This window comes from Leptopilina heterotoma, unplaced genomic scaffold (genome assembly GCF_015476425.1).
Source record: "Leptopilina heterotoma isolate Lh14 unplaced genomic scaffold, ASM1547642v1 Lhet_52, whole genome shotgun sequence".
Classification (NCBI taxonomy): Eukaryota; Metazoa; Arthropoda; class Insecta; order Hymenoptera; family Figitidae; genus Leptopilina; species Leptopilina heterotoma.
Window position 1 is genome coordinate 2,473,761 of NW_025111114.1, and position 27,331 is coordinate 2,501,091.

Genomic DNA, 27,331 nt, shown 5'->3' on the forward strand with positions numbered 1-27,331 from the left:
AAAAAAAGAAAAATTGTTTTTAGTCAAAAATTGTCACCTGTAGAGTGATTTAAAACGAAAAATAACAATTTTCGCCACTGTGCTTGTCACAAAATTAATTTGTATGGAAAAAAATTTAAAAAAAAAACAGAGATTCATCCTAACACTGACTTTACCTACATTTTATATATCTATACATATGAAGAGAGAGAGAGAGAGAGAGAGAGAGAGAGAGAGAGACACTGTTCTAACATTGACGCCTAAGCTTTTAATCAGTTAATGAAAGCTCTTATCACTTAATTGGAAATGCTTATATGTGCGTTGTCGCATATAGAATTGATTATTATATACATATATAGTTTAGAAGAGGGAGGCAAGGCAGGCAGGCAGGTCGAGTAAACTTGAAGAGATAATTCCAAATCTTGGAAGATGTCGATCTGATAGACTTATCGGTGCGAAGCACTCCATTTCCGTGAGATTCATCAAATCAGACAATAATTAACGGAGATTAAGCTGTTTATAATCAATTTGAGAGGGGGGGGGTGGTTTACTGGTAGATAAGGGGCTATGAAGGAAAGTGGGGAAGTTCGATGGAAAATTAAGTTATAATCGCCGCGTATACATAGGGAAAAGATCTCTCAATTAAAAGCCAAGATAATAATTTCAAGTCACGAATTTAATTTTTTAAATTTTAGACTTTAGTCTCAAAAAACACGAAATTAATTAAAACTATAGAATTTTTTAGAAAAAAAAAAGTAATTATTTTGTCAAAACTGTTTTAGTTGTAGTTGATAAAATCGAAGTTACCAACGTTCACGTCGATGAAATTAAATAAATACTATATATGTCTACCCTTCTTCAATTAGATTTTAAAAAAATCCTTCTCCCCCCTTTTTATTTTTTAGAAACAATAATTCAGTTTTTTTTTTATAAAAAATTATTTGCTTCTTGGAACTTGAAAAGAATTCTTATTTTCTAATTCTTTAAACCGATTCAATTATTAAAAAAAGAAATATTCGAAATTCAATTATTTTCAGAAAAAAATATACGAAATTCAATTATTTTCAGAAGAAATATTCGAAATTCAATTATTTTCCGAAAAAATATTCGAAATTCGATTATTTTCAGAAAAAATATTCAAAATTCAATTATTTTCAGAAAAATATATACGAAATTCAATTATTTTCCGAAAAAATATTCAAAATTCGATTATTTTCCGAAATTCAATTATTTTCAAAAAAAAAAAAATATTCGTAATTCAATTATTTTCAATATCTATAGTATTTTCATATGAAATTTCGCAAAAGAATTCAATTTGAAAAAAAAATTAATAAAATTCAATTATTTTCATAAATAATAAAATTTCCTGACAAATTCAATTAATTTAGAATGTATTTTCAAAAAAAAAATTTCGAAAAAATTCAATTATTTAACAAAAATATTTATACAATTTTTCGCAATAATTTAATTACCTACTTTCACTATTAATAACATTATTCATGGAAATTCGATTATTAAAAAAAAAATTTTTGATAAAATTCTAAGCGAGAATTCAATTATTTTCATAAATAATATAAAACTCATTGAAGAATTTCAAATTATTTTTAATACTTATTTACATTAATTGATCGAAAAATTCAATTATTTTTACAAATGAAGTTTTCTACTAGAATTCAATTATTTGAAGTAAAATTTTAAATATTTAAAAATATTTATTACCTATATTTCGAAAGAATTAATTATTGAAAACAATGTTTATCAAATTCTTATGAAGAATTCAATTATTGCCAGAAATAACAAGATTTTTTACTGAAATTCAATTCTTTTTAAACATTTTAATAAAATTTTTCGTGCAACAATTCAATTACTTTTCATAAATAATAAAATTCTTCTCAGGAATTCGAAAATTTTGAGAAAATTTTTTTGCAAAAATTCAATTATTTTTCGAAATAATGAAAATCTTTGATAAAATTCAATTATTTTCATTATCTACTATTTTAATAAAATTTAACAAAACCATTATTTAAAAAAAAAATTTAATACAATTCTTTACGAAAACTTCAATTATTTTCATAAATATCAACATTTTCACAGATTTCCAATTATTTAAAATACAATTTTCATTTAATTCTTTAAAAATTTTAAATAAATTCTCTCAAAAAATGCATTTAATCTTAAAATTTTTTCTCAATTATTTTCTAAAATTTTGATAAAATACTGCATAGAAATTCAATTTTAAGAAACAATGAATTATTCATTCCATTATTTATATTTTTATTTAAATAATTGAATTTTCGTATACAACTTTCTAACAAGAATTAATTTAAAAATGAATTTCAGTTAAAATTTTAGAATTTACACTATTTTAAGTCCGCTTATAATTGAAATAAATAAATTATTCTCGAAAATTTTAATAAAATTGTTTGAAACGATTCAATTATTTTCAAAATTTTAAGAAATTTTTTTTGACAAAAATTCAATTCTTTTCCCAAATAATAAAATTTTTTGCTGAAATTCAATTACTTTCAATATCTACTATTTTAATAAAATTTCACAAAAGAATTCCCTTATTTAAAAAAAATTTTAATAAAATTCTTTACAAAAATTTTAATTATTTTCATAAATAATATTTTCACAGATTTTTAATTATTTAAAATACAATTTTCATTAAATTTTTTGAAAATTTAAAATAAATTTCTAATTATTTTTTTAAATTTTGATAAAATACTTTACAAGCATTCAATTTTTAGAAATAATCTATTATTCAATCAATTATTTATTTTTGTATTTAAATAATTAAATTCTCCTTGAACTTTCTAACAAGAATTGAATTAAAAATGAATTTATATAGGAAAAAATTTTAGATAAAAATTGAATATTAGAAGCATTATAATATGAATTTTTAGAAATAATTAAATTTCAAAAGATTTTATAATGGCTTGTCTTTGAAAATTTCGATTTTTGTAAAACTGTAATAATATTTAAATATTTAACATAAAAAATTAATTATTTATTATTTTCCAAAAGTCCGGGAAATACTGAATCAAATTTTTGTGAATCGATTGAAACGAGTTTTTTTAATCGTCAAATTTAATTTTTCGATAGCTACATTTTACTACTTTTTTCAGTCTAAAAGCTACTTTTTCCTACATTTTTAAAAAGTAATTATCGAGTGCGAAGCGATTAATAATTATTTATAATAAATAAATAAATAAATAATTTTAAAAATTCATTTTTAAGACTATGTTTTTAAATTTATTAATTATTAATTTATTAATAATTAAAATTAAATTAGTCAATAAAATAAAATTAGTTCTAAGAGTACTTTGTACGAAAGGACATTTTCCTGTTTACTTGGCTTGAATAAAGAAATGAATAAAAAAAATACTTTTTTAATAATACCTATATTTTAATAGTTTATTATTTATTTAATTTATTAATAAATAAAGAATAAACAAATAAACAAAAAACATGCTAAAAAATTTACTGCTGCGAAAAATTGCATTTTTACTACTATATGGTAAAATGGTGGCGACTATTAATTTTTTTTACGAAGAAATAATGAAAAAAAATCTTATATAGAAAATATTTCATGAAATAAAATAAACAAGGCGTGACTTGACTGCAGTATGGCACGCAATATTTTTTTTCCTTCCTTTTCTTTTTTGCTTTCATATTATCATTAAAACTCCATTGACTATTTATATTACCTCGTCTTTTTTTCTTTTTTTTTTTGCACAAACAGTTTCCTCGAATTTATGAATTATTATTGTGTAGCCTACTTCTTTTTTTTTCTCTCTCTCTCTCGAGAAATAATAGTTTCCGATATATTTACAATTCTTTATATGCTGATATTTTTTTTTTATTGGATTTTTTTATAAAAGCAGATGATTTTGTTTACGATTGAATGCAAGTTTATCACTCATTTGTCAACTGTTTAATATTTTTCTTTTTCTCCATATATTAAATGTGTGTCAAAAATAAGGTTAGATTTTATTTTTACTTATTCTTCTTTTGTGATTTTTTTCTACTGTTTTGAACTTTTGTATTTATTTCTATTGAATTTAAACATTTTTAATAAATATTATTAAATTTATTTTTATTTAAAATTTCTAAATATTTTTATCAATTAATTTGTTAATTAACTTTTTTATTTAATTTTTTCTTTTATTTTTTTTTTATTTTTAGTAGAAATAACTGAAATTTTCCTTCTTGATTCAATATAATATTATAATAGGAAAACTTCAAAAGTAATTAATATTAGAAGCAAGTATTTTTTTTTTATTCGACTTTTTTTCTTAGAATATTTTTTAAAAGTATTAGAAATAATATAAATTTTCAATATAAATATTGAAAATAATATTTGTTATTAATATTTTTTTTCTTAGAATATTTTTTAAAAGTATTAGAAATAATATAAATTTTCAATAAAAATATTGGAAATAATATTTGTTATTAATATGTTAATTAAATAAATGTTTATTGATTAAATTAATAATATATTAATACTTGTTACGTATTATAAAATAAAGTGCAGATATTGAAGTGGAAATAGAAGTTTATATTTTGCACGCATATAATATTTAGAAATTACGACTGTTTACGAAAAAAAAAATTGTGTCTCTTAAATAAGAAACGAGAAAAAAAAAGGGAAATCAAGACTCGCCTTAATATACATTCTACGCAAAAAAAAGAAAATGGAATAAAAAAATTATGTTTCCTCTTTAAAAAATTGCACAGTGCTTATTTTGTAATTTATATTCGAAATTATCCTTTCCGTACATAATTAAAGTCTAATAATTTCTTTATAGACAAAAAAAATATTTCTTTGAACTATAAAGTGTAAAATTTACATTTGAATACATAATTTTTAGTTCTCGCAGTAGCAATTTTTTTTTACAAATATTATTAACTATAGTTAATAATAATAATCACTAAAATTACAAATCCAAACAAAATTACATCGTAATATATTATTAACTATAGCCAATATTTCGATTAGAAAAAAAGTAGAAAATATTTATTTGGAACAGATAAGATTTTTGTTAGGGTAAATAAATTGTTTCTTGAAATTGAAAAATGTATTTCGAATTAAATAGACAATTTTAGTAAGACTATGGGACAAATTTATTTTCATTTAGGTAATTTATAAATAAATTTTATTCGATTCAACTAAATTTTGATTCAAAGGAATTTCGATTTAAATGAATTTTAATTACAATAAATTTTGTATTAAATAAATTTTTAATCAAATAAATTTAAATTTAAATAAATTTCGATTTAGATATTTACAATTTACAATAAAATTCTTAAAATAAATTTTGATTTAGATAAATTTTGAGTTAAATAAATTTTGATTCAAATAAATTTTGTTTTAAATAAATTTTCATTTAAATAAATTTTTATTTAAATAAATTTTGAATAAATGAATTAATTAATAATAATAATTAATTAATTACAGTGACTAACTTCCCTCGATTATTTTCAAAATTTTCAATAAAATTCTTTTAAAAAATTCAATTATTTTTAATAGAATTTCAATTATTTAAAAAATATTCAATTAATTGTTTATATCAAAATTCAATAATTTTTAATATTATTTCATGAAATTTTAATTCTTTACAAAAATTTTAATTATTTATTTGTAAAAACTCAATTATTGTTAATAGCATTTAAGGAAATTTCAATTCTTCTCAAATATTCAATTCTTTGTTTATAAAAATTCAATTATTTTTCAATAAATAGAATTGAAATTTTTGAAAAAACTAATTTTTCAGAATTTTAAATAATTAATTTTTGGAAATTCAATTTTTAAAAAAGATTTAAAATTTGTCAAAACTGTTTTCAAATACCAAACTTTGGAATTTTTTTTATAATTCTAAAAATTTGATATTTTTTCTAGTACTTTTGATAAAATTCCCTGGCATTTTCCTGATGTGGGAGGTTGACAAAAAAATTTAATTTCGCCTTTTTCCCGATTTCCAGACAGAAAATAATTTTTTTACTGATTCATTTTTCAAAAACATTAAAGGAAAGTGTATTTAAAAAAAAAATAATAATTTTTAGAAGCAAAAAATTTAATTTAATTCTTGAAGTCTGTCTACTTATTTTTAAAAAAAATTATTTACACTGTCAAACTTCACTTAATTATTTTTTAATTTTTCAATAAAAATCTTTTTAAAAAATTTTATTTTTAATAGCATTTTATGAAAATTCAATTCTTTACAAAAAATTCTATTATTTATTTATAATAATTCAATTATTACTATATTTTGATTCATATAAATTCTGATTGAAATAAATTTTAATTAAAAATAAATAATTTTGATTCTCTTGAAAATAAAAATTATTTCTCCGGCTATAAAGGGGTGGAAGATTTTACATAAATTTTGTTTTAAACAAAATTTTCATTTAAATAAATTTTGAATTAAAGAAATTTTGATTTAAAGAAATTTTAATTCAAATATAATTTTGATTTAAATAAAATTCCGATTCAAATAAATTTTTATTCAAATTAATTCTGATTTAAATAAATTTTGTTTTAAAAAAATTTTAATGTAAATAAATTTTGAATTAAAAAAATTTTGATTTAAATAAATTTTGATTGAAACAAATTTCGATTCACAAAAATTTTCATTTCCAGGGTTACAGAAAAAATTTAAATTTGCTTTTTCCCCGATTTCCAGACAGAAAATAACTTTTTTCATGATTTATTTTCCAAAAAAAAAAAAAAAGGAATCTGTATTTTATAAAAAAAGATAATAATTCTTAGAAGCAAAAAATTTGCTTTAAATAAAAATAAATAATTTTGATTCTCTTGAAAATAAAAATTATTTCTCCGGCTATAAAGGGGGTGGAAGATTTTACATAAATTTTTATTCAAATGTAATTTTGATTTAAATAAATTTTAATTTAAATAAATTCTGATTGTTATAAATTGTAATCGAAATAAATTTTGATTTTCTTAAAAATTAAAAATTATATCTTCGGCTATGAGAAGGTGGAAGATTTACAAAAAATTTTGATTAAAATATAATTTTATTTTTTAAATATAAATTTCGATTCAATTAAATTTTGATTCACATAAATTCTGATTGTAATAAATTGTGTAATTGAAAATAAATTCTGATTTTCTTAAAAAGTGAAAAATTATTTCTTCAGCTCTGAGAGAGTGGAGGATTTAAATAAATTTTTATTCAATTAAATTTTGATTCAAATAAATTTTTGATTCAAATAAATTTCGATTTAAATAAATTTTGATTTAAATAAATTCTGATTATTCGTTAAAAATAAAAAATTATTTCCTCGACTATAAGTGGGTGGAGGATTTAAATAAATTTCAATTCAAATAAATTCCGATAGTAATAAATTCCAATTGAAATAAATTTGAATTAGAAAATAAATAATTCTGATTTCCTAAAAAGTGAAAAATAAAATTTCTAATTTCTTCGACTGTTGGGAAGTGAATGTTTATATAGCCATGATCTGCGTGCGCAATTTTTTTTAGCTCGTTATCTCAAATATAATATGTACAAGCTGGTATAATGTGCCCTATGATTTTGTATAATATGTACGAAGGCCTGGCTTACGATAAGGGTGATGTGAGTTGAAGGGGGTTGGGTGAGGGGGCAAAGGGGGGGAGGGGAGGGGGTGAAGTTTCGACTCGAGTCGTGGCGGTAGATGTAGGCACATTATATGCGCATAAATGCATTACACGAGCGAACACACTGTTGCGACATATATGACTATATACATCAGGGCCACGAAGGGTTACATTCTCTCTCTCTCTCTCTCTCTCGTTACTTGAAACTCTCCCTATAGCATAATTTTCAACTTCGCGAATCACTAAGTACCCGATTGTATAAATTGTAACAGCGCAAGAGCGAGTCATTTGATTTGCTTCATTCGATTTATGCCCTCCCAATATACATAAATGTATATATGTATATATACAAATTATAAACTGAAGAAAAAATTATTTCAACCAAGTAATATCGATTATTTTACCATTGACAGATAAATATAGTTACTTGGATAAATAATTTTTTTTTTTTTGTTAATGTAAATCAATTAAATTCTATTTTCGGAACGATTTTTTTCTGTATTTAGAGCTAAAAACTACTGTTTATTTACAGTTCAATAAAAATTTCACTGTTTTAATTTATTTGGAAACATTTCAATTATTTAATTTGAAAATTTAATTATTTCAAAAAAAAAATTAGGCAAAAATAGTAGACCAAAAAGTACCAAATCGATACACGATTTGGTACATTTTGGTCTACTATTTTTGATTAATTTTTTAAAAATTAAAGTGTTGAAGCAATAACAAAAAGTACCAAATTTAGACAAAAAATTAAATAACTGGTACGACAAGTAATAAATTCGAACCAAAAGTACCAAACTAAAACCAAAAATTATTAAATTAATATTAAAACTTTAAAAGTATTAAATTATTACAAAAAGTACTAATTTGGTATAAAAATTTAGTCAATTGATACCAAAAATAAATAAGTTTGTACCAGAAATTATCAACCCCCTACCAAAAAAATTTAAATTAATACAAAACCTATCAAATTGGTACCGAAAGTATTAAATCAATACCAAAAGTACTAAATTGAGACCAAATATTATCAAAACAGTACCAAATTTGAACAAAAAATTAATAAAAATAATATTAAAAGTATTTAATTAGTACCAAAAGTACCAATTTGGTAACAAAAAATATTGAATTGGTACCAAAAAGTATCAAATTTTATCGTTTATGACCATATCACATTATGTGATCAACTTGTACCAAAAGTATTAAATTTCTACAAAACGTACCAAATTATTGCAAAAGTACCAATTTGGTATAAAAAAATTAGTTAATTGATAAGAAAAAGAACAAATTTTGTACCAAAAATTGTCTAATTGACACCAAAGGATAAAATTAATACAAAATGTACAAATTAATACCGAAAGTGTTAAATCAATATGAAAAGATCCAAATTGAGACAAAAAATTATTAAACGGGTACCAAATTGGAAATAATAATTAATATTAAAAGTATTAAATTAATACCAAAAGTATAGCAATTTGGTACCAAAAATTATTGAATTGATACCAAAACGTACAAAAATGTCACCAATTATTATCCAATTGATACAAAACTATGAAATTAACACTAGAAAGTACCAAATTTATATGTACAAAAATATCGAATTGTTACCAAAAAGTACAAATTGGTGATAAAAAAATTATCAGTCTGTACCAAAAGGATCAAATTAATGCAAAAAAAAGTACCTAATTGGTACCGAAAGTGTTAAATCAATACCAAAAGTACCGAATTGAGACCATATTTTATCAAATTAATACCAAAATGGAACTATACGTTTATAAATTGATATTAAAAGCATGAAATTAATACCAAGAGTAACAATTTGCTACGAAAAAATATTGAATTGATACCAAAAAGTATCACATTTTGTGACCATACATTATCAAAATGGTACCAAAAGCATTAAATTTTGGTACAAAAAGTACCAAATTTATACAAAAGTACTAATTTGGTATAAAAATTTAGTCAAATTAATACCAAAAATAACTAAATATGTTCCAAAAATTGTCTATTTTTTAAGAAAAATATCAAATTAATACAAAAAGTACCAAATTTGTACCGTAAGTGTTAAGTCAATACCAAAAGAACCAAATTAAGATGAAATTTATCAAACTGGTACCAAATTGGAACTAAAAAGTAATAAATTAATGTTAGAAATATTATATTAATACCAAAAGTAACAATATTTGCTACCAAAGAGTATCACATTTTGCGACCATAAATTATCAAACTGGTACCAAAAGTATTAAATTAGTACAAAAATGTACCAAAACGATGCCATGAGTACCAATTTTTAACCAAAAATTATTGAGTTGTTACCAAATGTTCTAAATTAGTTATCGAATTGATACTAAAAGTGCCAAACTAGTACCAAAAGTATTAAATTAGCACCAAATTGATACCAAAATTAAATTGATAAAAAAGTATTAAATAAATACCAAAAAGTGCCAAATTGATAACAAAAGAAAATCGAATCGATACCAAAAGTACTAAATTAATACCCAAACTATAATCAAATTCATACCGAACTATGTATCGAATTCAAACTAAAATGTATCAAATTGATACCAAATTTTGCATAATTTTTTTTATTCCAGTAGTCAAATAATTTGTTTTTGTATGGTTCAAAAAAAACTTTTTTTTTTCCTACTACAAAATTAATGTTCTATTTTATTTTCCATATTGTTTTGCTGATAAAAAACCACGAACCAATTATACACGATAGATGTAAAATTTATAAATGAAAAAAGAATAACATTTTAATATAATTATAAAAAAAAAGAATTGGACATATAAATTTTGAACCGTAACCACAAAAACTAGAAGCGAGAATTTAGATATTTTTCCATTCGTATAGAAAACAAATAGAAAAAAAACCTAAAAAATTGAACTTCAGATTAAATTTATTATTTTGCATTTTTAGAATTTTTATAATCACTTTTAATAAAAGTGATTGAAAAATAAAAGAAAAGAAAACATTAATTTTCTGCAAGTCAGCAATTCAAAGTGGCTGAGCTTGTTCAAATTGTGCGATTACCACCCCAAAAAACGGATTGAACGCAAAGATTGCGTGATAAATGAATTTTTTTTCGATTATTGACGCACGATTTTTTTTCTCCGTCACGCAGTTTCAATTTGTCAACCGAAAAACATTTTAAAAACTCATTAATAAAAGAAAGGTGTATAAAAAAAAACGATCATAAACCACAAAGCAGCTTAAGATTAAATTTTAAATTGATTTTAACAGTACGTTTTCTTTTTTTTTATGTAAATAATTCCTAAGTGGTCAGTTTAAAAGTATACACTCGAACCTCCTTATAGAGTAATAAATAAATATCTATTTCAATCAAATCATTTTTAAAGCAAAATTCAATCAAAATAGTATTTTTTTAACTAAACTCAATGATAAATAATAATATTTAAAGTAAAATCAATTAAATTTTTAACGTAAATTCCATCGAATAGTTTCTTAATTAAATTCAATCGTATAATTTTTAAACCAAATTCAATCAAATTACTTTTAAAGTAAATTCAATTAAATAGTTTTAAACGTAAATTCTATTAAATAATCTTTAAAGTAAATTTAAATAAATAAGTTTTAAAGTAAATACCGATCTAATAATTTTTTATGTAAATTAATTATATTCTACACATTGCAAACAAATTCTTGATTCAATTAGAATTCATTTCGAATATTTATATATTAAAATAAAAACAGTAATTTTTATCTTCAACAATTTTTCTTATATAAATAAATAATTATTTGTTATAAACAAATATTTTTTTAGTTATCAACAAGTAATTATTATTTGTAAATAATTATTAATTATCAGCAAATAATTATCAGTTATCAACAAATAATTACACCCAGAGATCAACAAAAAATTATTAGTTATCTACAAATAATTATTTAATTTATGAATACTTTATAATTATGAAATTAGTTATCAACAAATAATTTTTCGTTATTAATTTTTTTCCTACGACGCTAATAATATAGTAATACAATTATTTGTCGATAACAAACATTTGTCATCAAGTTTAAATATTAAATATTTGATACGAAATTATTCGATTAAAAAATTTATAAATAAAAATTATTTGCAATCAAGATAATAAATATTTTGATATTAAGTCAAATAAAAAAGTTTCTCTCTACTAAAAATATTTTGATATTAAGTGAAATAAAAAAAGTTTCTCTCTACTAAAAAAAAAACGAAAAAAAAATCGTAGAATTCCTTAGATATTTTTTTTGCGGCTCTTTTTTTTCCTTAGAATACTTGCACTTTAATTATTATTATACACCTGTTTTTGATTTATATAAGAGGAAAATTATTTATAAAAGAAATGTAATAAAAAAAAAAAGTTTTATTCACCTGTTCCATTTATACCGCTCGGACGGATACGAGCGTCGTAACTTTTTGGTCCTAAAATGCTGTCTAATATTTGTTTCTCTACTTCCCTGAAGTTTATAACCTTCTGCTGCATACATCTGTAATAAACAGAAGAAAAAAATCACAGTCACAATTTGTTTGTAAATTAAATTTTATTTTTGACATAATAAATAAAGAAAAAAAAATCTCTATAAGAAAATTTCAACACCAATTTCTTATGCAATATTATTTGAATGATTTTTTTTATTTTTTCCATTTTATATTTATAGTGGCGGATAGTACCCCCCACCAAAAAAAAAAATTAATAAAATAAAATTTTATAAATTATTTTTATCAAACAATAATTATTGGTTATCAACGAATAAATAGAAGCATAAGAAAATTTTTATTTAAACCAAATATAATTTATTTGCGTTAAATAAATTATTAAATAAATTCTAAATTAAATAAATTCTAAATTAAATTAAATCTAAATTTAATTTAAATTAAAGATAACAATAAACAAAAGTATAAACAAAGGACAACTTCAGAGTGTGAGGGACAGAAAAAGTGAATGAATGAAAGAACATTTTTTATATTATTACTAGCAACAAATCGCGCGCTAAAGCGCGCGGCTAACTTCTTACTACCTTTTTTAAATAAAATTAGCAATTTTAAAAATAATAGAATTTGAAAACTTTCGAATTCAAATTTTTGTTGAAAACACTAAAAAAAAATTCAATTTAGGATAAATTACAAATAATTTCAGAAATTCAACTATTTAAAAAAAATAAATAAATAAAATTCTTCTTATAAAATTCAACTATGTACAAAATTTAAAAAAAAAATTTGTAAAAATCCCAATTATCTTTATAAGTAACAAAATTTTTCTCCAAAGTTTAATTATTTTCCTAAATGTCAAAAAAATTCTTGTCCTAATATCAATTATTTTCAAAAATAAAATGCATTTTTCTAATTTCAATGATTTTCAATATCTACTATTTTAACAAAATTTCCCAAAAAAATTCAATTATTTAAAAAAAAATTTAATAAAATTGTATGCAAACATTTAATTATTTTCATAAATAATAAAAATTTCACAGGAATTCAATTATTATTTTTATAAATAATAAATTTTTTTTAAGGAATTCAATTATTTTCATAAAAAATAATTTAAAATTCTAGAAAATAATAATTAAATTAAAATGATGAAAATAATTTTGATGAAGTTACAGTAACAATATTCTTATAATAATATAAAATAATGATTTTATTACTTGGTCATCTTTAATTATTATAAAAAATGAAGAAATCGATCATTCCGAGTCTTCGACTCGGAGCAATCGATATCTTCATATTTTATAACAAATACTTTTATAAGTTGTTTAATTTAAAAAAGATTTGAATTCGAAATTTTTTAATGTCTTAATTCCTGTGGAAAATCCTGTTCCAAAAATAAGATTAAAAGAATAGGAATTTTGCAAATATTTTTCTTCTTTTTCTAAAACAAAATAATAATTTTGTTAAAAAAATTGTGATTCATAAACAAAAATAATGCAAAATAAATTGCATTATTATTAACTTTTTTATAATTTTTCTTTTCAAATATTTTCAATTTTAAAATTAATATATTGAAAATCATCGAATTGTTACAAAGAATTTTATCAAAAAATTTGATGATAATAGAATTCCTTTAAAGAATTTTATTATTTAGGAAAATAACTGAATTTTCGCTAAAGAATTTTATTAAAATTTTTTAAAATCCTAATCAAATTCTTTCGAAGAATTTCTTTGAATTTTTTTTTAAACTAATGGAGTTTCTTTAATAATTTTAATTTGAAAATTTTGAAAGCAATTGAATTTTATGAAGAAGAATTTTATTAAAAGTGGATTGAAAATAATTGAATTCTTGCGGAGAATTTTACTATTTATAAAAATTGTTTCGAAGAATTTATTAAAATTTTTGTACATAATGGAAATTTATGGAAATATTTAAAAATATTTGAATTCATCCGAGGAATTCAATTAAAATTGTTTTAAAAATCATTGGATTTTTTTCAAGATTTTACTATTGAAAAAAATAATTGAATATTGTTTAGAAAAATTTTACTATTTTTAAAAAATAATTAAAATGTTTCGCGAGAATTTTTAAAAATTTTAAGAAATAATTAAATTGTTATGAAGAATTTTATAGAAATATTTTAAAATAATGAAATTTTTTCGAGTAATTTAATTAAAGTTGTTTCGAACATAATGGAATTTCTTTAAAGAATTTTATTAAAATTAGGTATGTATATTCAAAATCATTGAATTCATCACAAGAATTTTATTACTTTTTTGAAAATAATTGAATTCTTTCAATTTTTTTTACGAATATATTTAAAAATTGCATTGAAAGTAATTTAATTTTTATATAGAATTTTTTAAAAATATTTTGAGAATAATTGAATTATTTTTAGAGAATTTTAAAATCTTGTTGAAATTGCATTTTATGGAAATTTTTGAATATAATTAAATTCTTTCATGTAATTTTATTTAAATTTGATTAAAAATAATTTAATTCTTGTGAAGAATTTTACTATTTATAAAAATAATTGAATTTTTTCGAAGGATTTATTAAAATTTTAGAAAATATGAACAGTAATAATTAATTTTGTACTTAATAAGTGGATTTTTTAAATTTTGATTATAAAATTATTTTAAAAATTTATATTTGAAGATTAAAAATATTTGTAATTTGCATAACAATAATAAATTGAATATCACGTTCCGCCCGTAAAATTTTCTAGTAATAATATAATATACAATTTATCTAAAGATAACAGAAACAAAAATGTAAATAGAAGACAACTTCAGAGTGTGAGGGACAGAAAAAGTGAAAGAATGAAAGAACATTCAAATTAATATAGTTAATAATTAGTTAATTATTAGCAGTTGTTATTGATTAAACATATGATAAAAATATTTTTATTTTTAACGAAACTTATTAAAATTTTTTGTTTATGAAGAAAACTTTTGATATGTATTTTTTATTTGTGCGGATGACTAGGAAGAAATTATTATTTTTATTTTTAAACTTTTTGCCATTTTGTGCATTAAATTGTACTTTTAAGATATAGGAACTATATTTATACTGTTGAGGAACAAAGGAGAAGAGTAACTTTCTACTAGTCAAGTTTGTGACACTAGCGCACTTTCATTACTCTGTGCCAACATATATGTATATAATACATATATACATATCTATAGTCTCAGTCTCATAAGTCGAGTTTAAATTCTGTTCTAAATTCAATTACATTGAGAAACTTCCCTTTCTCGAAACGTTTAAACTTAAATATCACATGTGACTAATTCCTTTATAATTTCATCTATACATGTATATATATATGTATATATTTCCCTCAATAAATAAACAAATAATTATAAATAAAAAAACAAATATTTAGATACGAATATAATTCATAGTATATAATTAATAATTTACAAAAATTTATAATTTATAATTATTTATTATTTATTTTCAATTTTTTAATTTATAGTCCGTTTATTTATTATTTTATATATTTTTTATTTTCAATTTTACAATAAAATACACATTAAACATATTAAAAAAATTAATAAAATATAAAAATACATAATACAATAAAAAACAATAAAATAAAAAATACATAAAAATATCCGTTGTCAAGAAATTTAATTATTTGCTAGAGAAAAAAATTGACTATCGAATAATGAATTTTTTAAAATAATTGATTTTTTTTGGGTATAGTTTTATTAAAATAGTAGAGATATTGAAAATTATGGAAATGAGAAAAATTTTTGAGAATAATTGAAATTTTGATAAAAATTTTATTAAAATTTTTGAAAATAATTGAATTTTGAAGAAGAATTTTATTATTTACGAAGATAATAATTGGTATTTCGACGAGTTTTTTTTTTCAATTTTGAACATACATTGAATTTTGTGATAAGAATTTTATTACTTTTGAAAGTAATCGAATTTCTGCAATCATTTTGTAACTTTTTCAGAATTCAATTTTTGTAGTGTTTTTAACTAAAATTTTTCTTTCAATACATTATTTTTAATAATTAATTAAATATATATATATATTGACAAATTTAACTAATTTTAGAAGATTTAGAAGATTTGCGAATTTTTTGTAATTGCAAAATTATGCAAAAACATCAATAACTTTTTTTTTAAATAAATATTTAATTATTATTATTTTTCCGTAAGAATTAAAATTCTTCAAAACATTCAAATTCAAAACCTTATCTTGAAAATGAACAACTTTAAAAATATTGTTATAATATTAAAACTATATATTCAAATTCATATTTTATTTTTATGAAAATAAATTTGAATATTAAAAACTTTTACGTTCTATCAGTTTTAAAATTGCTAATTTTATTTCAAAACAAGTGAGTAAAAAGTTAGCCGCGCGCAAATTGTTGCTAGTAATAATAATTAGAATGAATAAAATAAAGCGACTTTTTTTTTTATGGTCCACAAGTTTTGAACGAAATATTTTTTATAAAAAATATTTTCATCAATTACTGAGTTATGTAAATTAAAATTAAATGAAATTTAAAATGAATTAAATCAATGCGAAAATAGAAAACAAATTTTACATTTAGAAACTTTACAATTAATTTTTTTAGATAGTAAAAAAGTCTTATTTTTGAAATTTTTTTTTTAAAGTGTTAGAAGTAACTTTTAAAGTCTTATAAATAACTTGTAGAACTTTAAAAATCGCTTTGATTCACCTAATTTGATCGCAGAAATACGAAATTATTGTTATTTTAAAAACCAAAAATTTTGGAAAATATATTCAAAATTTATATAGTAAAAATAGTCTTATAAAAGCAGAAGAGTGTTTATTGTAATAAGAATTTATGTAATAAAAGAAAATAAAGTAAATTAATCGAAAAAAATCTTGTCTATTATCCAAATAAATATTTACTTGAATCAAATTAATATTTTTTCGCTGCATGCCCATTTTTATTTATTTATTTATTCACCCCCATATGTACCGGGTTTGTGTTTTTTTATGTACACATAAATATAAAAATAAATTTATGTTTATATACAAATAATTAAATTCATAAATATATCGAGGTGGGGAAAAATATATTTACAATATATTGAATATCAAAACTCCATCCCTTTTGTAATCTGATAATTAAATTGAACATGATACTCTTGTGATTGGATATGTAATTTAATTGGCATAATTTTGTTTCGTCAAACTTTCATATTATATTACAGAGCTATTAAATTACCTAACTTGTATATAATATAATTTTTTTTTAATACATTTCCAATTATATTTTTCAGAAATTTTCAAATTGTTAATTATTATTGGATTTAATTGTATTATTAGTAGAATTTAGGGCAAAATTATATTATTTATCTGATGGATTAAAATTTTCCTTATTTAACTTTTATTTATTGAAATTTATTTATTTATTTAAACTTGTTTCTATTTATATTTATCTATTTATTTATTGAAAATAATTTATTTATTGCGAAGAATTTTATAACAATATTTTTCCACAGTTTTCAACAATTTTATTTCTAAACGAAATTTCGAAAAACTTTATGCAAATTCTATTTTCAATATTATTGAATTCCAGTGAAATTTTTATTATTTTAGAAAATAACAATTTATCTATTTATTTAAACTTGTTTATTAATTAAAATTTATTTTTTAATTCAAAAATTAAATTGCAACAGAAAGAAGACTTTATTTTATTAATTTTGTTTTAGTAATTATGCGAAAGTGGAAAAATGAATGAAATAAAAATTTCATTTGTACCAAATATATATATGTTCTATTTATGTCGAATAAAATTTTCGTAACAAATAAATAAGGCTTTGAGACAAATATAATTTAACTTAATTCAAATAAATTATATATTTGGTTTGAATAGAATTTTTCTCTGGATGATATTTTTTTTTTGGACCTCATATATGTTTATGTAATAATTTTAGGAAACTGAATAATAATGAAAAATTAATATGAAGAAAATAATTTTAGGAAACAGAATAATAATAAAAAATTAATATGAAGAAAATAATTTTAGGAAACAGAATAATAATGAAAAATTAATATGAAGAAAATAATTTTAGGAAACAGAATAATAATATAAAATTAAAATGAAGAAAATATAGTTCCGAATAAGGAACCAGTTGCTTTGATATAAATAATTTGAGAGTATATACATATAGAAATCGTTATATATATTGAGCAGAAATGACTGATCGATTTGGCATGGGACAAACTCAATTACAGAGCTTGCGCGAAGTCATGCCGATGCCATCTATTTTACTGCAACTACAGAGATAGAGACAGAGACAGAGAGACTGTAAGTGTATTCGAGTTCTGATCGACTGCCTCGAATAACCACATGCTAATAATAAAGGGACGATGAGTAAACAATTATACGGTAAACCAGATAGATGGCTCGCCAGCGAACGAACAACGCTCACGAACGCAACGAGCAAAACAAAAAGCTCTGGAATGCTTTTAATGAAAAAGTCCGTCATCAGTATAATGAGAAAATATATACATATACCTACGTACATGTTACCGTCGAAAAATCCGAAAGTATTTAGTGTATTGCAGGGCTCGAACTAGGTCCGTAAATTTACTTCAAGTTTGTAAAAGTCAGTTTTTTTTTGAAAAAAAAAAATCCGTAAAGTCCGTAATTTGATTGAGAAATGACGAAAAGTTCGTAAATTGTAAAATATAATTTGAAGAATTTTAGAGAAAATACAAATAATTGCAAAAATTCAATTATTTTACAAAAGTAATAAAATTCTTCGCAGAAATTCAATTATATTCAAAAATTTAAAAAAAAAAAATTCTCGTCAAAATTTCAAGTATCTTTAGAAATAATTAAATTCTTCTCCGAAATTCAATTATTTTTGTGAAAATTTTAAGAAAATTCTTGGCAAAATTTCAATTATTTTCAAAAAAATTTCCTTAATCAATGATTTTTAATTATAATGATTTTTAATATTTACTATTTTTTACACAGGGAAAAAAAAGTCTGACTCCGTTTACACCTTAAATTCAGCCCATGTATTTCACATAAGTCTGTCCTTGTTTAACGGGACTGACTCCGTTTACATCGTAAATTCAGCCTCAAAAAGAGGCTGAAAGTAAAACTTTTTTTTTAGTGTGTAATAAAATTTTCCAAAAGAATTCAATTATTTTTTTAAAAAATATTTTATAAAATTCTACGCAAACCTTTACTTATTTTCAAAAAAATTTCCTCAATCAATGATTTTCAATATTTACTATTTTAATAAAATTTTCCAAAAGAATTTTAAATTCTCGTCAAAATTTCAATTATTTTTAGAAATAATTAAATAATTCTTCTCCAAAATTCAATTATTTTTGTGAAAATTTTAAGAAAATTCTTTTCTGAAATGCAATTATTTTTGTGAAAATTTTAAGAAAATTCTTGGCAAAATTTCAATTATTTTCATAAAATTTCCTCAATCAATGATTTTTAATATTTACTATTTTTTAATAAAATTTTCCAAAAGAATTGAATTATTTTTAAAAACTATTTTATAAAATTCTACGCAAACCTTTAATTATTTTCAAAAAAATTTCCTCAATCAATGATTTTCAATATTTACTATTTTAATAAAATTTTCCAAAAGAATTTTAAATTCTCGTCAAAATTTCAATTATTTTTAGAAATAATTAAATAATTCTTCTCCAAAATTCAATTATTTTTGTGAAAATTTTAAGAAAATTCTTTTCTGAAATGCAATTATTTTTGTGAAAATTTTAAGAAAATTCTTGGCAAAATTTAAATTATTTTCAATAAAATTTCCTCAATCAATGATTTTCAATATTTACTATTTTAATAAAATTTTCGAAAAGAATTCAAATATTTTAAAAAAATATTTTACAAACATCTACGCAAACCTTTAATTATTTTCAAAAAGTAATAAAATTCTTCGCAGAAATTCAATTATATTTTATAAAATTCTACGCAAACCTTTACTTATTTTCAAAAAAATTTCCTCAATCAATGATTTTCAATATTTACTATTTTAATAAAATTTTCCAAAAGAATTTTAAATTCTCGTCAAAATTTCAATTATTTTTAGAAATAATTAAATAATTCTTCTCCAAAATTCAATTATTTTTGTGAAAATTTTAAGAAAATTCTTTTCCGAAATGCAATTATTTTTGTGAAAATTTTAAGAAAATTCTTGGCAAAATTTAAATTATTTTCAAAAAAATTTCCTCAATCAATGATTTTTAATATTTACTATTTTAAGAAAATTTTCCAAAAGAATTCAATTATTTTTAAAAAATATTTTACAAAAATCTACGCAAACCTTTAATTATTTTCAAAAAGTAATAAAATTCTTCTCAGAAATTCAATTATATTCAAAAATTTTTTTAAATTCTCGTCAAAATTTCAATTATTTTTAGAAATAATTAAATTCTTCTCCAAAATTCAATTAATTTTGTGAAAATTTTAAGAAAATTCTTCTCTGAAATTCAATTATTTTTGTGAAAATTTTAAGAAAATTCTTGGCAAAATTTCAATTATTTTCATAAAATTTCCTCAATCAATGATTTTTAATATTTACTATTTTTTAATAAAATTTTCCAAAAGAATTGAATTATTTTTAAAAACTATTTTATAAAATTCTACGCAAACCTTTAATTATTTTCAAAAAAATTTCCTCAATCAATGATTTTCAATATTTACTATTTTAATAAAATTTTCCAAAAGAATTTTAAATTCTCGTCAAAATTTCAATTATTTTTAGAAATAATTAAATTCTTCTCCGAAATTCAATTATTTTTGTGAAAATTTTAAGAATATTCTTGGCAAAATTACAATTATTTTCAAAAAAATTTCCTCAATCAATGATTTTCAATATTTACTATTTTAAGAAAATTTTCCAAAAGAATTCCATTATTTTTAAAAAATATTTTATAAAATTCTACGCAAACCTTTAATTATTTTCCAAAAGTAATAAAATTCTTCGCAGAAATTCAATTATATTCAAAATTTTTTTTAAATTCTCGTCAAAATTTCAATTATTTTTAGAAATAATTAAATTTTTCTTCGAAATTCAATTATTTTTGTGAAAATTTTAAGAAAATTCTTGGAAAAATTTCAATTATTTTCAAAAAATTTCCTCAATCAATGATTTTTAATATTTACTATTTTAAGGAAATTTTTCAAAAGAATTCAATTATATTTTTAAAAAATATTTTATAAAATTCTACGCAAACCATTAATTATTTTCATAAAATAATAAAAATTTCAGAAAAATTCATAATTATTTACAAATTTTTTATAAATTACTTCGCAATCATTCAATTATTTTCAATAATAATAAAATTTTTACACGGATTCAATTATTTTCGTAAATAATAAAATTCTTTTTTAGGAATTCAATTATTTTCATCAATAATAAAACATGATAATTATTGATAACAAGATCAAGAAATTGTCCCATTTTTTAAATTCTATTTAATATTAGTGGGATTTTTTTAAAAATAATTTTCGTATCTTACTTTTTTTTATGAATAAGTTTACACGTTTTCTGTATCATTTCGCTACTATCCGATTTTGCCCTAAACAAAGAAAAAAAATATAAATTATTATTTTCATAAATAACAATATTCATCACTAGAATTCAATTATTTTCAAAAGTATAAAAATTTTACTGGAATTCAATTATTTACAATAGAATTTGCATATAAAGTTTTTCGAAATTTTGTTTAAAAATTATTGTCAAAAACTGTTTAAAAATTTGTTATAAAATTCTTCGCAATAATTAATTTATTTTCATAAATATTAAAATTCTTTACAGAGATTCAATTATGTTCATAAAAAATAAAATTCTCCTTGGGAATTCAATTATTTTCTTAAATAATAAAACTCATTGCAGAATTTCAATTATTTTTAATACAATTTTATAATCAAATTTCTCGAAAAATGTAATCATTTTTAAAAATTTTATTAAAATTCGTCGAAAGAATTCAATTATTTCAAAATATTTGTTGGTAAAATTCTTTATGGGAATTGAATTTTAAGAAACATTCAATTATTCAATAAATTTTTTTTAGTTAAATAATTGAACTCTAGCAAAAATAATTGAATTTTGAAATTAAATTTCATTATCATTTACCGAAATGATAAAAAAAAACTTGGAAAGTTATTTATAAAAAAAGTAGGATACGAAAATTATTTTTAAAAAAATCCGACTTATTTAAAATAGAATTAATAAAAAAAAGGGACAATTTCTTGATCTTATTTTCAATTTATCATGCACGAAATTCGAAATATAGATTTGAGAAAGACCCGGATCAATATAGTTGCAAGCAGAATTATGGCGCCATTTCACCTCTGTTACACTTCTGGGTAAGGAAGTTTAATTTTCATAAAATTGCTATGCAGTACTGTTGCTCGTTATATATTTTTCAAATTTTAATATATACGTAATAATTTATGTAAATTTTTTCGTCGATAACAAATTAGTATGCCACAGAGGGGTTTATTATTACTACACAGGAATATATATTTATAATTTTATCGCGTACGTTTCGTAATTAACTGCAATTATCATTTTCAATTTTTTTTTCTCTACAAAAATATTTTTATAGAAATTTTTATTAAAACTATTATTATTATTATTAATTAATCAATTAATTATTGTTTGTCATTATTATTTATTTAATCTAACAAATACCTAAGTAAATAGACAAATAAATATTTTTTTGGTTAATTTACTTATTTAATGGTTTTTTTTTTATTTAAATATCAGGCTTCATCATACTGAAATCAAAAACTATTCTCAAAAATTATAATCAAATTCTTTAAACCGATTCAATTATTTTCAAAAAATATTCGAAATTCAATTATTTTCAGTTTCTAGTATTTTCATGAAATTCGCAAAAGAATTCAATTATTTAAAAAAAATTGATAAAATTCAATTATTTTCATAAATAATAAAATTTTTAAACAAATTCAATTAATTTAAAATGCATTTTCAAAAAAAAATTTCGAAGAAATCAATTATTTAACAAAATTTTTACACAATTTTTCACAATAATTCAATTACTTACTTTCACTAATAATAACATTATTCATGGAAATTCAATTATTTAAAAAAATTTTTTGATAAAATTCTAAGCAAGAATTCAATTATTTTCGCAAATAATAAAGTTCATTGAAGAATTTCAAATTATTTTTAATACTATTTTACATTAATTGATCGAAAAATTCAATTATTTTTACAAATGAAGTTTTCTACTACAATTCAATTATTTGAGGTAAAATTTTAAATATTTAAAAATATTTATTATATTTTGAAAAAATTAATTATTTAAACAATGTTTATCAAATTCTTATGAAGAATTCAATTATTATCAGAAAAATAACAAGATTTTTCACTGAAATTCAATTCTTTTTAAACATTTTAATAAAATTTTTCGCAACAATTTAATTATTTTCATAAATAATAAAATTCTTCTCAGGAATTCAAAAATATTTTAAGAAAATTTTGTTGTCAAGAATTCAATTATTTTTCTAAATAACGAAAATCTTTGCTAAAATTCAATTATTTTCATTATATCTACTATTTTAATAAAATTTTACAAAAGAATTCAATTATTAAAAAAAAAATTTTAATACAATTCTTTACAAAAACTTAAAATATTTTCATAAATAATAAAAATTTCACAGATTTCTAATTATTTAAAATACAATATTCATTCAATTTTTAAAAAATTTTAAATAAATTCACTCAAAACATGCAATTATTATTAAACATTTTTTTTTAATTATTTTTTTAAATTTTCATAAAATACTACATAGAAATTCAATTTTAAGAAGCAATGAATTATTCAATCCATTATTTATTTTTGTATTTAAATAATTGAATTTTCGTAGAACTTTCTAACAATTAAAAAATGAATTTGAGTTAAAATTTTAGAATTTACACTATTTACACTATTTACATTAATTTACACTATTTTACACTATTTACACTATTTACACTATTTACACTATTTACACTATTTACACTATTTACAATAATTTACTTCTTTGAAACGATTCAATTATTTTCCAAAATTTTAAAATCTTTTTTTTTGGCAAAAATTCAATTCTTTTTCCAAATAATGAAATTTTTCGCTGAAATTCAATTATTTTCAATGTCAACTATTTTCATAAAATTTCACAAAAGAATTCAATTATTTAAAAAAAATTTTTACTAAAATTCTTTGCAAAAACTCCAATTATTTTCATAAATAATATTTTTTCAGATTTTTAATTCTTTAAAATACAATTTTCATTAAATTTTTTGAAAATTTAAAATAAATTCGAATGGAATTATTTTTTTAAATTTTGATAAAATACTTTATAAGCATTCAATTTTTAGAAATAAGCTATTATTCAATCAATTATTTATTTTTGTATTTAAATAATTTAATTCTCCTAGAACTTTCTAGGAAGAATTGAATTAAAAATTAATTTAAGAAAAGATTTTAGATAAAAGTTGAATATTAGAAGCGTTATAATATGAATTTTTAGAAATAATAAAATTTCAAAAGATTTTTAAATGGTTTGTCTTTGAAAATTTTGATTTTTGTAAAACTGTAATAATATTTAAATATTTAACGCATAAAAAATTAATTTTATTTATTATTTTCAAAAAGTCAGGGAAATACTGAATCAAATTTTTGTGAATCGATTGAAACGAGTTTTTTTTTAATCGTCAAATTTAATTTTTCGATAAATATACTTTTTACTACTTTTTTCAGTCTTAAAGCTACTTTTTTCTATTTTTTTAAAAAGTAATTATCGAGTTCGAAGCCTGAAATATTTATTTGTTTATTTATCTTATTTATTAGGATATTTATTTATTTGCTTATTTATTTACTTTTTTATTTATTTACTTATCCTTATTAATAAAATCAGATGTCTGTCTGTACATTGCTTAAAACTTCAAAATGTTAACATGATTAGTTATTATGGACATCAGAGATTCCAAAAATGTTCTTAAAAAATTTAATGTATGTATGTATGTATGTATGTTTGTCTGTCACAAAAACTTTGTACCCCAATCACACAAAAACATGTGAATCGATTTAAGTCCAACTTGGTAGGTTATTAGGTATTGACCCAAGGAAGGTTTATAAATTTACAGATTTAAAAAATATTAATTAGAACGGGAGATATTCAATTTTTTCAAAAAATTCAAAAAATCGAAAATTTCAAAATTTTTTATTTTTCATGGATTGCTTTTGAAGTTTATATACTTGAGTATTATATGTTATTTAGTCACATTATAGCATAACTTTGCAAAAAATAAAGTCCTATAACTAATATGTAAGTATAAAAATGTTTTCAAAAAATCGAAAATTTCAAAATTTTACATTTTTTTATGGATTGCTTTTAAACTTTCTATATTTGAGTATTACATGTTATTTGGTCACATTTTAGCATAATTTTTCAAAAAATACTATTCTACAACTAAGATGTAAATATAAAAATATTTTCAAAAACTTGAAAAATGGAAAATTTCCAAATTTCACAATTTTTAATGGATAGCTTTTAAACTTTTTAAAAATGAATATTATATGTTATTTTGTCAGATTTTATCATAATTTTGCAAAAAATACTATCCTACAAGAAATATAAAAAAATTTTCAATATATCAAAAAATCGATACTAATTACTATATGAAGTATAATTCAGTAGTATTTTTGGAGTCTCTGATTAATATTTTGATGTCAAAATAGTGCAATTCAAAATTATTTATCAAATCAATCTAATATTTTCAAGAAGTTCAGAAATATTGAAAATGGAAATTTTTTATGATTAAAATGATTTCGCAGGATGTCAAGAATTGTAAGTCACCTGTGATACAATACAAGCATATTATGCCACTAGGCAAAAACTTACATGTTAAAACGTTTTTTCATTTTAACTCTAGATTTAACTTTAAGAGATGTTTTGAGCAATGTAAAGACAAAAGTTAACACGGTGTCTATTTTTGTTTAACAAAATTCCCTGCTTTGTCCAAACTTTTCACGGTTTATCTCTTTTTTGTCAAATTTAAATTTACTTGATTTTATCCATAAATAAATCTACAAATGGCTATAAAAATTTACTTATTTTATGAAAATACTGTTTCTTAAGTTCATATAAATATAGATTGTATTACTTGCTGTCGTACAGTTTTCTGTTTATACTAATACATTTAACTGGGTATCTACCAAACGGGAAAAACTGTAAAAAGCTGGGAATATGCCGAACCGGGAATTTTCCTATCAAATTAAGAAAAAGTTTCATTATATTAATTCGCTTTTAAAAAATTGCTTTTTACTTCAATTTTTATTGATGTATAATATTTATGAAAACAGACCCGAGTCAAAATTTAAGCCCTACTTTCAGCCTAAAATTTAGGTCTTATGTTAGGTTTTAGCAGTCGTAACGTAGGGTCTACTTGCGATACAATTAGTTCCAATTAGACTCTACTATAACTCCAAAAACTGTATGGAAAATTTAATTTTTTTAATACATTAATTAAAGTACTACAAATTGATAAATATTGTTCTCTGAATTTGAATTGGTTAAAATAACTAATTTGATAACAAAAAGTCAATCACTGATTCAAATAGTAATATTTTCCTACTAAAATAGCTATAATGGTAACTAATTATTATTTTTTTCCGGTCAAATTAAATTCCCTAGCTATTTCCTGATTTTCCAGATTGGTAGAAACTTAAATGTATTGGTAGAAACTAAAACCCGTCGAAGACGGGTACGACAGCTAGTTTATTTATAATAAAATTTATGTATTTATTTGTTTATTTATCTTATTTATTAGGATATTTATTTATTTGCTTATTTATTTGCTTATTTATTTACTTATTTATTTACTTATTCATTTACTTATTTATTTACTTATTTATTTACTTATTCATTTACTTTTTTATTTACTTATTTATTTACTTACTTATTTACTTATTTATTTACTTATTTATTTATAATAAAATTTATAAGTCTTCATATTATAATTTATTTTACAAATTTATTTTTATTTCTCATTTATTTGTTATTTTTGTTTTGAAAATAATAGAAAAAAATTAATTACTCGCTTCAAATAATTTTTTTTCAATGTATTATATAGAGCGAATGTGCGTTTTCTTAATAAATACAATTATTATTTTTACATTTGTACACACATATAGAAAATACGATGAAACGTTTTCTAATTAGACCATATATGCCACACTATATATATGTAGTCAACTTTCTACAATTAAATTCTAGTGTAAAGCAGCAAAAAGTGATCGGACGCAGGAGAATTTAATTTTGA

General features: G+C 20.0%; 1 protein-coding gene across 9 annotated transcripts in view; it reads right to left on the minus strand.

Annotated features, from left to right (window-relative positions):
- The window catches only part of LOC122507899 (glutamate-gated chloride channel), a 104,879-nt gene that overhangs the window by 55,423 nt on the left and 22,125 nt on the right, over nucleotides 1-27,331 (minus strand). For all 9 annotated transcript variants that reach the window (XM_043620904.1, XM_043620899.1, XM_043620896.1 and 6 more), the window contains one exon: nucleotides 11,953-12,068. In XM_043620904.1, coding sequence (XP_043476839.1) covers nucleotides 11,953-12,068 — 116 coding nt within the window. The remainder of the gene's footprint in view (nucleotides 1-11,952; nucleotides 12,069-27,331) is intronic.